At 44.1% G+C, this 14,254-nt stretch overlaps 1 protein-coding gene across 17 annotated transcripts in view; it reads right to left on the bottom strand.

Moving 5' to 3' along the window:
- Window positions 1-14,254, bottom strand: part of epb41l2 (erythrocyte membrane protein band 4.1 like 2) — a 92,762-nt gene that overhangs the window by 45,323 nt on the left and 33,185 nt on the right. For 14 of the 17 annotated variants that reach the window (XM_046298304.1, XM_046298303.1, XM_046298299.1 and 11 more), the window contains exons 1-3: window positions 6,040-6,198; window positions 1,241-1,821; window positions 218-448 (exon numbers count right to left, since the gene is read on the bottom strand). In XM_046298304.1, the coding sequence (XP_046154260.1) occupies window positions 218-448; window positions 1,241-1,807 (798 nt within the window). In that variant the 5' untranslated portion in view covers window positions 1,808-1,821; window positions 6,040-6,198. Of the gene's footprint in view, window positions 1-217; window positions 449-1,240; window positions 1,822-3,797; window positions 3,934-6,039; window positions 6,199-14,254 lie in introns of those variants that run through there. The other 3 variants (XM_046298294.1, XM_046298292.1, XM_046298293.1) reach the window with 2 other exon arrangements.

The following is a 14,254-nucleotide window of genomic DNA, read 5'->3' on the forward strand; positions in this document are numbered from 1 at the left end:
GCTGCAGGGGCCACTGTAGAATGATCACACCCCTGTGTTCGTACGCGTCAAAGGATTAAACACTATCTAAACATCTGGTCTGACTTCTATCACCAATATTAAACCATATGATCTGAAGTGTCCAGAAACAATTATATTTTGGGGTTTGTCCGGGATCTGGACTTTGATCGCGTGTGTTACTTTGCTTAGAACAACCATAAATATTGAAGAGACTCACCTCCACCTCACAGGGGAACTGGCTTCCATCAAGCATGGTCACGTGACACATCACCATCTTCACCTTCTTGGTCAGTTTCAGTGGTGACTTGATAAAAGAATGTCCACCCTCAGGCTTCGGGCTCTCTTCCTCGTCTTTCTTCTCCTCTCCTCCTTCCTCTGCCTCCTTGTTCTCCTCTTCTGCTGCGCTCTTCTCCTGAGATTCCTCTGCTGCTTTCTCCTCCTTAGCAGGCTAGACACAAATCACCAAGAGGAGATTCACAGAGCGAACAAGAAAAACCCTTCACATCCACAAAGGCCATTTTGTCAACAGTGGTTTGTCAAAGAGTAGCCTAGTTCTGCTTAGTGCCATCAATTCTGTCAGCACAGATCTGTACGGAGAACCACAGTGTAACTTCTATCGCGGTACACACAGCTTTTAACCAGCACTCATTATGTTTTCCATTGGCTTGATCAGTGTAGATGATGTCATTGGGCGGATCAAAGTCTTAAAACATGGAAAAGGGCTGGGAATTTGGCTGGAATATCGACAAGCACAACGAGGAGATGTTTCTTCTGCAGCATAATAGCTTACAGCGATTCCAACGTAATAAAATCATAAAGGACAAATGAGGGGAACATTCAACATCTCTATACTAAGTGATATGTACCTTCTTTGTGACTGACTGACTAATACTCCTAATAGGGTTGAAGGAGGAACCTTGACAGAGAGATCTAGTGACAGAGAGATCTAGTGAAGTGAGCTAAGTGGCACCAATTCCTCAGGGCCCCTGCTTGGCTTGCTGTGGTTGAATCAGGTCGTGTGACTGCAAGGTCAACGATGACACGCTACTGTCAGTCAGCCAGCAGAGAAGACCATCTTGATAAGCAGAGCTATAGTAAATAGAGTAATCTGGGTTCTCATCTGCCAGAGAGGAAATCAAATCTAAATCTGAGAATCGTTGAATTGAAAAACACAAGCAAAGATAATGGAGAGACAGTAAGAGGTGTGTGGTGTTAATATGGCCAATATAGGCTAGCATACCTGAGTGTCTGCACTGCCAGTGGAATGATTCTCCTCCTCTTTTTCCTCCGATTTCACTTCCTCTTTCTGTTCTGGTTTCGGCTCTCCGTTAATTTTCTCTTCTTCCACCTGTGGTTGGGCTGCTGTGGGCGATGACGTCTGCTCTGCCTCAGCCTGCTCCTCCTTCTCACCGTCCTCCTCCTTCACGGAGGCAACGCCTGCCTCCTCCTTGGGTGCAGCCTGGCTCTCTTTCGGTCCCACCTGGCTCTGAGACTTCTGCTTCTTAAGCCATGGAGGGAGGAACCTGGAGATCCCTTTCTTCTCAGAGGCTGGTGGTGAGGCTGGGGTGTCCTCGCCCTCCTGTGGTGTGGCGTTGTCAGCTGGCTGGGCCTCCTCCTGCTTCTCCTTGGCCTCTGCGGGGGCCTCGGCTGACTCGGTGGCCGGAGCGGGGTGGTCGTTGGCGGACTGCTCTGCGGCCTTGGCCTCGTCTGTCTGGTTGGTGGCTGCTGGTTCAGGTGCTGCAGGCTGCTCCTCTGCCTTCTCCGGCTCTTTCCTCACCTCCGTCTCAGATCCCACCTCTGTCGTCATGGTCCCCAGTCACACTGCACACAGAGAAAGAGGGATAGAGTTAAACCAGGAAAAGCTAACATCGTATCATATGTATTCCCAAATCACTAGCTAATAATAAATGAGCCAGGGCCTAAAACTAACCTTTTGGTCCACTAACCAAAATATCACAGAGGAGACACATTTCATCTGCCCCTTTAAGGGAGGGAAGTTAGCGGTGTAACGCAACTTAAGTCATGTTCATTCCTGTGAGATTGAGAGTCTGAGTAGTAGCCGGATTGTCTTCCCTAATAGATGAAATGTAACATTGAGAAACAACCTAGTTTGTGAACAAAACTATGTAAATAGCCAAGAAACACACCGACAAAGTCTCACTTCAGTGAACTTTAGTTTCAAGTAAATTAAGCCACATTTTATGCCTGTGCGTTGTCATGTTGCTTGTTTTAGGTTGGTCAAATTGTAAATACATTTGTCTATGTTGTGTTCTTTTTTTCTTCTCATGTAACACAACGCCGCAATTCGAAAGACTGTGAGGACGCCATAATATCAGCATCATTTTTTGTCAGCCGTGTTTCATTGTGTCGGATTTCTTTGACATTATGTAATTGGAGCAAACTAAAATGTCATGTGGGGTGATGGTACAAAAGGCCATTGGCCATCAATGGCTGGCTGCTAAGGGGCTAACTGCATCTCCCACCAGAGAAGAGCGGTGGCCCCAGGCAGGGCTTCAACCCAAATATCAGTGACAAGGGAACAGCTCTGCACAACGCATTTACTCATTCACCATGACAACAGGACTCAAGGGCAAGAGGTTAAGGTTCGCCACGCCTCTCTCAGTATCACAGAAAATGGCACGGCTCAAAATAAAACAACATAAAACAACGCAATGATATTACAGCTGAGTCTCTGGGTAATGGCGTTTCGACAATAATTGGGTTGGAAACGTCATGTTCCAGAGAGGAGGACATAGCCTCTGAAATGAAATGGACAAGGCGCTGCAGGGTGGAGCAATGACTCTCTGTAGAGACTAATTCACTTAAATCAAATGATCTACCCTGACTAAAATCGGTTTATTTCCTTTCTCCTGATAACAAATGTGATTGCATTGTAAACCTCTGTAGAATAAAGTCAGAATTGATCATGTACCTGGCATTCCATGGTTCACTTCAGTTAAACTATTCTTGTAGCAATCATTATGAGAGCGCACGCACACACACAGAACAATATTCTGGGTTACATGCAGGGGTGATTTATAAATAGAAAAATGGTCCCTCACGCATGACTAGCCAACGAGTCACGAAGGAGAGGAGGCATTTTATGGTCTTTTTTTGGTTCCACACATTTTACAAGGGGTCATGTGACAAGTTGACAGGGGAATTAAGGGAGGCAGCAGCTGAGAAGAATCAGGGAAGAGTTGAAAATGTAACCAAGAAAAATATTATTCTATCCAGAACTAACAGGGATGAGCGACACTTTAGTAGCAAAATGTAACAGAATGAACAGGCTAGGAGAACACATTTTGGCCTTCTTCAATTCAGATTAGGTTTAATCAGGTTAAGGACAAGAAGACGAATACAATTGCAACGAATACAATTACATTGAGGCCGATAAGAAAACTGCGCCGCCGACACGCATCGACAACATTGAGCATTCAGACCCTGATAACAAGGAACAGATGGTTTACCGTCAGACTTTATTCAATTTAAGAAAATAATCAACCTAACTCCACGAATGGCATTGGAACAGACACCACTTCCTCACTGATGTGCGGGGCTACATTCAGGACACACAAAAACACAAATAAAGACAAGATGTGTAGGTCTAAGCTACACAGCAAATGGTTCAAATTAGGCCAATAAATCACACAATCCATTGCAAAGAAATCGTCTACATCTCGGCCTAATCTAATCAAAAGAAAATAGTATTTTTAACACACCATCAAGTCCCTGATAATCCTAACCTGAATGTAGTGCAGGGTCAGGCTGGTAAATGAAATCACAACAGAGATTACCTGAAATAGAATACCATGTTGAATACCACAGCCTACAGGTTCAAAACTCAGAGCATATTTCTACCAATTTGCCACAGGGGAGTGACTTGCTCAGCCATTCAGTGGAACCAGGATCTGGCCACCCCAGCAGACTGCAGGCTAAATCCCAAATCTGCAAACGCTTGCACATCATGGGAGTAAGTGAAACAACACAGCCTGTCAAAACCAATCTGGGTCCTTGTCAGCAAGAAAACAAAATGGCCTCTCCATAGAAACATATGACTGACGTGCTCTCTCGTCACCTCATGCCGTCAGATGGTATTTTCTTTAAGAGGCTAATGTCACAGACATAATCCAGCAGACAGAACAGACTGGAAGTCAGAGCCTCAACACACACACACTGGTTCTGGAGGTGGGTGGTGGTTAGCCTAAGTGTTAACGCTCGTAAAAGCACGCGTCTCGATCTACGGCTATATAATAATCAGTTATGCTAGGAGAACTGTGGGTGTGACAGTCTGGGGTATTTTAAGCATGTCGGTGTGAGTTTTGTTTGCTGTACACCTCCAGCCCAAGTGTAGGCTATGTGGAGCGTGTTGAGTGATAAGCGATTTAGCTTATCCCCAGTCAAATCAAACACTTCACCTCCCTACACCGCAACACAGCCTATTGTTTCATTACACTAATTAGACACGTTTGGACAATTAAAGTACTGACTGCAGTGACAATGTCTGGAATCAAAACCATTAAGACATTTCGAAGAGACACACAATATGCAAATTATCATTTCCCCCAATGTTTTTTCAATGTTCTCAGGTAGTCCCGAGAACTGACATGAAGCAACACTGGCAGTCTGTGATAAAGATAATTTCTCTGCTCATTCCCAACTGGCTGCAGTGTCCGCTTTTCCCTCCTGCAGCAAGCAGTTATGTTTCAGCCTCTCCTTCCATCTCGCCCAGGGCAACAACTCCCCAGACAGGAGATTCAAGGCCTCTTTCCCCCCCACCTCTCTCTCCCCTCGCTCTCATTCCCACACTGCTAAACAACAATAGGGCTTGCATGCTCTCACATACCCACTCTGGGTCTGGGAAATCTCCATCTAGCCTTGTACTCAAAATGGAAATGCAGATCATGAGTGGACCGAAAATGTGCCCCCCCCCATATGTCCTTTCTATATGAATTAAATGTTTATGGCATGCCTTATGTAACTTGGCTAAACCATCTGGTACCTCTCAAACTGGTTTCCTCCTGCATGCAGAAGAGTCTCCTAGTAGCAAACACCAAGTCTAAACCCATTGATATTATCAGCTTATTTCTCGATCAACCTCTTTAAAAACAGTTTTTTTTTGGTGCAACAGAGCTTTAGAGTAGTAATTGTACTTGATAGAGTCTCTTCTTAAAATGGGGAAACCGGAGAGACAGAGAGAGAGAAAAAAAAGCACGTTGCGAAGAGCGCTCCTGTACTGTGGCGCTGGTCTGGGGATTGTTTTGCTTAGGCTCTGCTCCCCACCGAGGCATACCATACCGGGAATGCTGCAGCTTCAAAAGGATTTGCGACAGGCAGGCTTTCATTTCCCCCTCATCCCAGGACTCTATCCCCCCCCCCCCCCCCCCCAATAAAAACATCCCCTAGACAGTGGCAGGAGAATCCATTAGAGAGGAGCTGCCGTTCCGTTTCATCTTTAGACACAGGTTAGCAAATTTGTTGTCGTACAGTGTCGCAACTCTTTATCAAGCCCTTGTATCTTCTGGCTTTGTGGCATTACACACGGTCACCGGCTGCGCACACATGCATTATGATGTCACGTCTCACAACACACCGGGTCAGACAATGTGCTTGGCAAAACAAGGATGTCACTGCAACAACAACCAGGACAACGCCCCTCACTGATTATTCCAATCAAATCACTGGTTAATTAAATGACAGCTGGACAATGACTAGGCAAAGTCAATTTGCCAGTATTTAAAAAAATATTATCACATTTATTGGTCACATACACATGTATAGCAGATGTTATTGCGGGTGTAGCGAAATGCTTGTTCATTACCATATCTACTCAATCGTATGACCCATGAGCTCCAGGAACGGCTGAACTCTGAACACTCTTTGCGTCCAGCTAAACTCAAAACAGCTGACCTCACATTCTATCAAAGTGATCGGCAGATGAACTGCATTGACTATTAGCCAGCCGTGTCAGCCTCAGTACAGTAACCCAGTGCACCGCTGTGGTGTGGCGCTGGGTGTGAGTACAGAGCAGCACCTTACCGTGATCTCTCCCCCCACTGACGACCGACTCAAGACTTGGTCCTTTCCTTTCACCGTCCTGTGCTGTATTACAGCTGATCAACCTCCTCCTGCTCTATACACTGCTGTCATTACCGCACCAAACTCAGGGGGACAGGCATAGACCGAGAGAAGAATGAGGGCGAGAGAGGAAGCCAAACTCTGCTGAGAGAGAATGGGGGAGGGAGGAGGGAGAGGGTGAGCGAAGGAGGCAGACCCCACCCCGGCTGTGTATGTGCCAAGAGATGGATTGTTAATGGACACTTGTGTTCAGGGACCAAGGCTAATCAAATCCTTCGCTCACTCCATCCTTTTCCTTTTCCCTGGCCCTGCCGCCTTTCACTGGCACAGGCATGCCAGTCCTCTCCTCTCTCCTTGGGGGACACCAGCTTGGTGCTGCAGCAGCTAGCTAACCACACACACACACACACACACACACACACACACACACACACACACACACACACACACACACACACACACACACACACACACACACACACACACACACACACACACACACACACACACACACACACACACACACACAGCTATGGCTCCCATCTAACCTAAATGACAGGAGTTTAAAGAGCTCTGAGGAGCCTGTCCTCAAAGGAAAGTTTCACACACACACCATTCCAGACTGTAGACTAGATGTACAATTCTCAGCACCTATTCTCACAAGCATCAACATGGTGTTATAACTCATTATTCTAATGGTGTTAGCAGGCGAGCACCTAAATTACATTTTGGCCAAATCTTTATCCCAGTATTAGTGCTAATTTCACACATTGGGTGACAGATGGGAGGGCTCAAGTCATGTCGATGTACAGTGAAACAGACGGGTGAACTGCATTGGCAAAACAGTACACACGATCGAGGGTCTTGGCAGCCATGTTGCCAACAGTAGTGCATCGTAGTAGGATACAACAGAAAATGATGCTAGGGATGGGCATTTGAGAAATGTATCTATATGCCAACAGTGTGCAACAATGCCTAATTTATCATAACCATTACAGATAACAAATCCTAATTGCACCATATATACAGTGGCTTCAGAGTATTCACACCCCTTGACTTTTTGTTGTGCTGCAGCATGAATATTAAATGAATTCAAATTGAGATGTGTCACTGGCCTACACACAATGCTCCATAATGTCAAAGTGGATTTATGTTTTTAGACACAAATGATTTTAAAATGAAAAGCTGAAATGTCTTGAGTCAATACATATTGAACCCCATTGTTAAATAGACGGACACAATTATTCCAAAACTGCAGCGCTCGTTGTTGGAACACATATGTCCCTACTTTAGTCAACCAGTCCATTTTGAATTTGCGATTTAAAAAAAAACTGTCATCATTTGGCAAAGAATGTAGCTTGTGTATCCCATCAGTTAGATCCGTTTTTTTAATAGGCGTTTATTTCTGTAGGCCTAACGGGAGCGCTACTCGGCACGTGTGTCAGCGTACTCAGCACGTGTGTGTAGAGCTGGTGGTCTGGGCGCAATTGACTGAGTGAGACCGAGGGAAAAGGGAATTTAGGGAGAAGCGTGATGCTGGGTTTCTTTATTGTTGTGCCCCGCAAATGCACATGTAGACATGGAATACCAGAGTGAAAGCAAATTAACATAGTCTTCCAAGACAAAATTCCGCTCTCCGGTAAAATATTTTTTGGACGGCCGTATTACTCATGCTCATCCCCCAAATGATGCAGAGGCATTTTTAGGGAGGCGCACTCTGAAGTAGAGTTGATGTCCCCAAAGTGTCCACTATGAAGGGATGCGTGCCCCAAGAGAGCGAGATCAAAACTGCTTGTCGTGCTTAATGGGGGAGGAGGCAGGATGGATAACAGGGTCTATGGGCACAGACTCATCAGTGGGAGGGTCACAGCAGGATTAAACTAAGAGGAATGTCCAGACGCCCCAAAGGATGAAAAGACCACAGACAAAAGGAGCTAATTGCCCGGGTCTCATGGCACAAAATGTCAATTTTCTCTTTCCTCTAAAGCCCTTTATTGAAGTCAAATGACAATGAGTTCTGCTGTTAGATGGATACGGGGGAGAGAGAAAAGCCACAAGTGTTGGAATGAAGCTTACATTTTTTAACCACTATGTACAGCAGTGCCCAGAGCACAAGCCTATCTTATTTCCATCAAACTGACGCAAGGTATAACACACATGCTTTTAAACTGAACAAAAATATAAAAACCGCAACATTTCAAAGATTCTACTACTGAGTTACAGAAAATCTGTCAATTGAAAGCAATTCTAATCTATGGACTTCACATGACTGGGAAATACAGACATCGGTCGGTCACAGATTGTAGGGGCGTGGATCAGAAAACCAGTCAGTATCTGGTGTGACCACCATTTGCCTCACGCAGCGAGACACAACTCCGTCGCATAGAATTGTCCCATTCCTCTTCAATGGCTTTACGGAGTTGCTGAATATTGTCGGGAACTGGCACGCTGTCGTACACGTCGATCCAGAGCATCCCAAACATGCTCAACTGGTGACATGTCTGGTGAGTGTGCAGGCCATGGAAGAACTGGGACATTTTCAGCTTCCAGGAATTAAACTAAGAGGACTATCCAGATGCCCCAAAGGAAGAAAAGACCTTGCGACAGTGGGCCATGCATTATCATAAGGTAACGGCGGCAGATGAATGGCACTGCAATGGGCCTCAGGATCTCATCCTGGTATCTCTGTGCATTGAAATTAGCATTGATAAAATGCAATTGTGTTCGTTGTCCATAGCTTATGCCTGCCCATACCATAACCCCACCAACACTATGGGGCACTTGTTCACAACGTTGACATCAGCAAACTGCCATACACGGTCTGCCATTGGCCCGGTATTTCCTAAAAAATGTTGGAGGCGGCTTATGGTGGAGAAATTACCATCAAATTATTTGGCAACAGCTCTGGTGGACATTCCTGCGGTCAGCATGACAATTGCACGCTCCCTCAAAACTTGAGACATCTGTGCCATTGTGTTGTGTGGCATTGTGTTGTGTGGCATTGTGTTGTGTGACAAAAAGTGCACCTGTGTAATGATCAGGCTGTTTAATCAGCTTCTTGATATGCCACACCTGTCAGGTGAATAGATTACATTCGCAAAGGAGAAATGCTCACCAACTAGGATGTAATCAAATTGTGCACATTTAAGAGAAATATGCTTCTTGTACGTCTGGAACACTTCTGCAATCTTTTATTTCAGCTCATGTAAAGAGTTGGGCCCCTGTTTCATTTTGCTTTTATATTTTGTTCTGTGCATATTATCATTCACTCCACGAGTCAAAATAACTGTGGGTTGTCAGTGATGTAGGACGTGATTACATTTGAGACAGGGTATTCCTGCTCTTTGAAAACTCCTAGTCCTAGCACCGTCAGGTAGGATAACAAAACAGACCCTGTAGTGTGATTCAGTAACTTAAATTTGAATAAAGCAAACCTGCCAGAGACAACAGACCAATGTATGAGTTTCAGTCTGTGTCTCGCGCACAAGGCACTGACTTACACACACAAAGCACAGTCCCAATGTTGGGATGCCTTACTTAAGTAAGAGTGTGGGAGCTAAAGGCTCCACTCAAGTGGGCTAAATTGGTTTTCCTGAGGAACACGTCTAAACCAAACTTTGTGCACCATCTGGGATTTAGCTGAGTTGCTATAGCAACAGGAAGTTCCCAGTTGTGCATGCAACTCACACTGTTAACTCGGCAGCAACAAAGAGGGTCACAAGCAGTAATGGTCTCAATGGCAAGAGAAAAGCCTGTTTGAATCGGTTTCCTCTAGAGTTCAGACTAACTCCACAGCATGGGGAGACTAAGTGTGCAGTGCCTCAGACTCAGTGGTGTGGAACAAAATCGCTTTAATTAAAGTGTTTTTGAAATTAAATGAGAATCATGTTATGAGATGCTGGAACATTTTTACTTGGACATTTAGGAAGATATAATTTGTTGGTCAATGCCAGTTAAACTCAAAATCATCAGCAATTTAGTTCATCAAGACCTAGTAGCTTTACCCCATGTCATTAAAACCCACTTGTATTTGTGTACTGAGCCACCTAGCCCAAACACAACCTCAATTCCCCTTGTTTGCATAGTAAACTCCTTTGTGGTCTATGAATTCCTCCCATAGTCGCCATCCATCCCTGCGGCAGCAACTGTGAGACCAACGTTGTCTCCTCTACAATGACCTGCAGCCTGTATAAGCACAACAATACAGGGATCAATCACTGTCAGCTGCTGGACTACTGTGCCCCACTGTTCATCCAACAGCGCAGCCATAATGGCATCCCTTACATTAGACATTTTTATTTGTGTCATTTAGCAGACACTTGTATCCAGAGCGACCTACAGCGACCTAAATGCCTTGCTCAAGGGCGCAGTGATTCAAACCAGCGACCTTTCAGTTACTGGCCCAATCGCACTTAACCTCTAGGCTACCTTGACCTCTGAAGGACTTCATAGTAAGGTATGTGTGGTGGCTGAAGGGAAAGATGGTAAAAAGCTAATTCTAGGAATCAATGAGACTCACTGGTTTAGATAGTAGCTGTGATCGAATAACCATACTAGCGTGCCACATACCTAAACTGCATACTATTTAGCATGTACTGTTTAGTAAAAAAGGATGCAGTATCCCACGGTCACAACGCGGTAGTGGCTCATGATTGGCTAAGTAGGATTCAACATATATGCATTGCATTATTTCAACAGACATGCATCGCATTAACCAACCTGGTAAAAGCTCATTTCCAATTAGATACATTTCTCTAAACTGAAAAGAACAAGAATGGAGTTATGGGCCAACTCAAGCTGGTTATAGGAATACTATCACGTTCGACCTATGCCTTAGTAGACCATATAGCCCATCTCTCCTATTTAAAAAGGGCCTGAAGGCAAACAGATCATTTGGTTCCATTTCATATGTATTTGTGAAAAGAAAGTGCTGTACAGTACCAGTCAAAAGTTTGGACACACCTACTCATTCAAGGGTTTTTCTTGATTCATACTATTTTATACACTGTAGAAAACTATGAAATAACACATGGAATTATGTAGTAACCAAAAACAAAGTGTTAAACAAAGTATATTTTACATTTGAGATTCTTCAAAGTAGCCACCCTTTCCTTGACGACAGCTTTGCACACTCTCGGCATTCTCTCAACCACCTTCAAGAGGTAGTCACCTGGAATGCATTTCAATTATTAACAGGTGTGCATTGTTAAAAGTTCATTTGTGGAATTTCTTTCCTTCTTATTGCCTTTGAGCCAATCAGTTGTGTTGTGACAAGGTAGGGGTGGTATACAGGCAAGAAGAGCTCAAATAAGCAAAGAGAAACGACAGTCCATCATTACTTTAAGACACGAAGGTCAGTCAATATGGAAAATGTCAAAAACTTTGAAAGTTTCAAGTGCAGTCGCAAAAACAATCAAGCTCTATGATGAAACTGGCTCTCACGAGGACCGCCACAGGAAAGGAAGACCCATATTTACCTCTGCTGCAGAGGATAAGTTCATTAGAATAACTGCACTTCAGCTTGCAGTCCAAATAAATGCTTCACAGAGTTCAAGTAACAGACACATCTCAATGTCAACTGTTCAGAGACGGTGTGAATCACGCCTTCATGGTTGAATTGCTAGAAACCACTACTGAAGGACACCAATAAGAGGGAGAGACTTGCTTGGGCCAAGAAACATGAGCAAAGTACATTAGACCGGTGGAAATCTGTCCTTTGGTCTGATGAGTCCAAATTGTAGATCTTTGGTTCCAAACTCTGTGTCTTTGTGAGATGCAGAGTAGCTGAACGGATTATCTCTGCATGTGTGCTTCCCACCGTGAAACATGGAAGTGGTGTGATGGTGATTTATTTAGAATTCAAGGCACACTTAACCAGCATGGCTACCACAGAATTCTGCAGCGATACGCCATCCCATCTGGTTTGCGCTTAGTGGGACTATCATTTATTTTTCAACAGGACAAAGACCCAAAACACACCTCCAGGCCGTGTAAGGGCTATTTGACCAAGAAGGAGAGTGATGTAGTGTTGCATCAGATGACTTGGCCTCCACAAGCACCCGACCTCAACCCAATTGAGATGGTTTGGGATTAATTGGAATGCAGAGCGAATGAAAAGCAGCCGAAGTGCTCAGCATACGTGGGAACTCCTTCAAGACTGTTGTAAATATATTCCAGGTGAAGCTGGTTGAGAGAAAAATCTAAAATATTTTGATTTGTATAACACTTTTTTGTTTACTACATGATTCCATGTGTTATTTCATAGTTTGTCTTCACTATTGTTCTACAATAGTCAAAATAAAGAAAAATCCTTAAATGAGTTGGTGCATTCTCAAACTGCCTACTGTTAAAGACGCAAGTATATGTATTCAGACAGGGCCAGTGTCTTTAAATGGGAGATGTAGGCCACTAGACTAACTCCTCGCATTCCCATCAGCCGCATGATCTAAATTGCATTTAGTTCATCTCCAGCCACACACAGTGGCAGCCAACCATGCTTCTTTACCAGCTTTGGACACCGGGGAATGAGGCAGTTAACTGCAATAATGATGTGCATCAAATATGGCGTCCGTGTCCACACTGTTTTTCTATGATTTGCAAGGGAAAGCAGTATTGTTGAGGGTCTTATTGCTAATACTGCACAATTTAACCCCCCCCCTTTCTCTGATACGTGTGTTAATATTGGACTATAAAAATTGTGCCTTTCTGTACTATACTTATGCTAAACCATTATTTCTATTCTACTGAGCCATTTACTATGTTAGTATTCTTCTCTTTTATGATTTCTTATTGTTGTTGCATTGTCGAGAAGGAACCTGTAAGTAAGCACTTCGTTGGGACAGTGTACAGTATACCACGTGTATCCTGCACATACCACTAATACAATTAAGCAATCTGGGCCGAGGAGGTGTGGTATATGGACAATATACCACAGCTAAGGGCTGTTCATAGCACGACGCAATGCAGAGTGCCTGGATATAGCCCGCTAGCAGTGGTATATTGGCAATATACACCACTCCTCCTAAATAAAGGTGAAATAAAAAATATAAAACACAAACCCCCAGTGGTGCCTTATTGCAGCTGCATCTGATACAGGAAAGGACTCCAATCCCAACATCACAATGTAGAAGACGCAGCCCCACAGTGATAGCAGGTTGATATTAGCACACTTCCTGTCCTTCGATTTTCCCCTAAACCCCCTGGAGCATGTGTCCCTATGGCTCAGTATCGGACTCAACTCAAGACATAGATACTCCCACTGCAGGGACTCCAGCATCCCAGAGCACCAACCCCAGCCCAGAGGTCCAGCCCAAGTCCAGAAATCCAGGCCAGAGCTCAAGCACCAACTCCAGTCAAAGGGCCTCATTTATAAAATGTTGCTACTCCCAAAATAGGCATGTGCCAGTTCAAGCAAAAGTTGTCATTTATAAAACTTGATGAGATTAGGTACAGCAAACTCCAGCAAACTTTAGACAATGCGTATGCTGTTTCTAGTGGTTGAACTACTGTATTGCAAGGCAAAAGTAGCCTCGTAGCCTTGTGAAAATGGGGCCCGCTTTTTGAAAAGAAAACCACTCGATTTCGTCTCTACGTTATATTGGCATCGAACATGTCACCCTCCCTAGGAGGGGGTGACCTCGACAATTTATTGTTAAAACGAGAGGCTGCCTGGATCTTGAATTTAAAGACCCTTGCTCCCTTCTGTCTCAACGTAGACTTTGATCTGAAGCCATTCTTGTGATTATTTTGATTTTGCTATTGTAAATGTTTGTAGGCTTATGTAGCCAAATTGTATCTATGATCGTATGCTATCCATTTATGTTTTTGGTATGCAATTTTTATATATGAGAATTAAGCAATGATATCAGGCCACCCCCGGACATGATTACAGACACCTGTGTGTGTGTGTCATTTGACACTATATAAATGAGTCATCCCGTAGTGTTTGTTGTCATACCCTGATGACAGCTTGTCTGGCAAAACGTTGGACATAAATATTTTTACATCTGAGCTCCTAGTGTGTGTGGCTCTCCTTTATTTGTATTTTTTTTAGGTGTTACACTCCGCTAGCCAGCACCTCGCCTAAATAGGTGTACGTTTCTTTCACCTCTAAAGGTTCTAGTATCCTGTGAAAACGGGGAATATATGACACTCTTGTTCATAACAGCAAAAAGCA

This window comes from Oncorhynchus gorbuscha, linkage group LG14, assembly GCF_021184085.1.
Source record: "Oncorhynchus gorbuscha isolate QuinsamMale2020 ecotype Even-year linkage group LG14, OgorEven_v1.0, whole genome shotgun sequence".
Classification (NCBI taxonomy): Eukaryota; Metazoa; Chordata; class Actinopteri; order Salmoniformes; family Salmonidae; genus Oncorhynchus; species Oncorhynchus gorbuscha.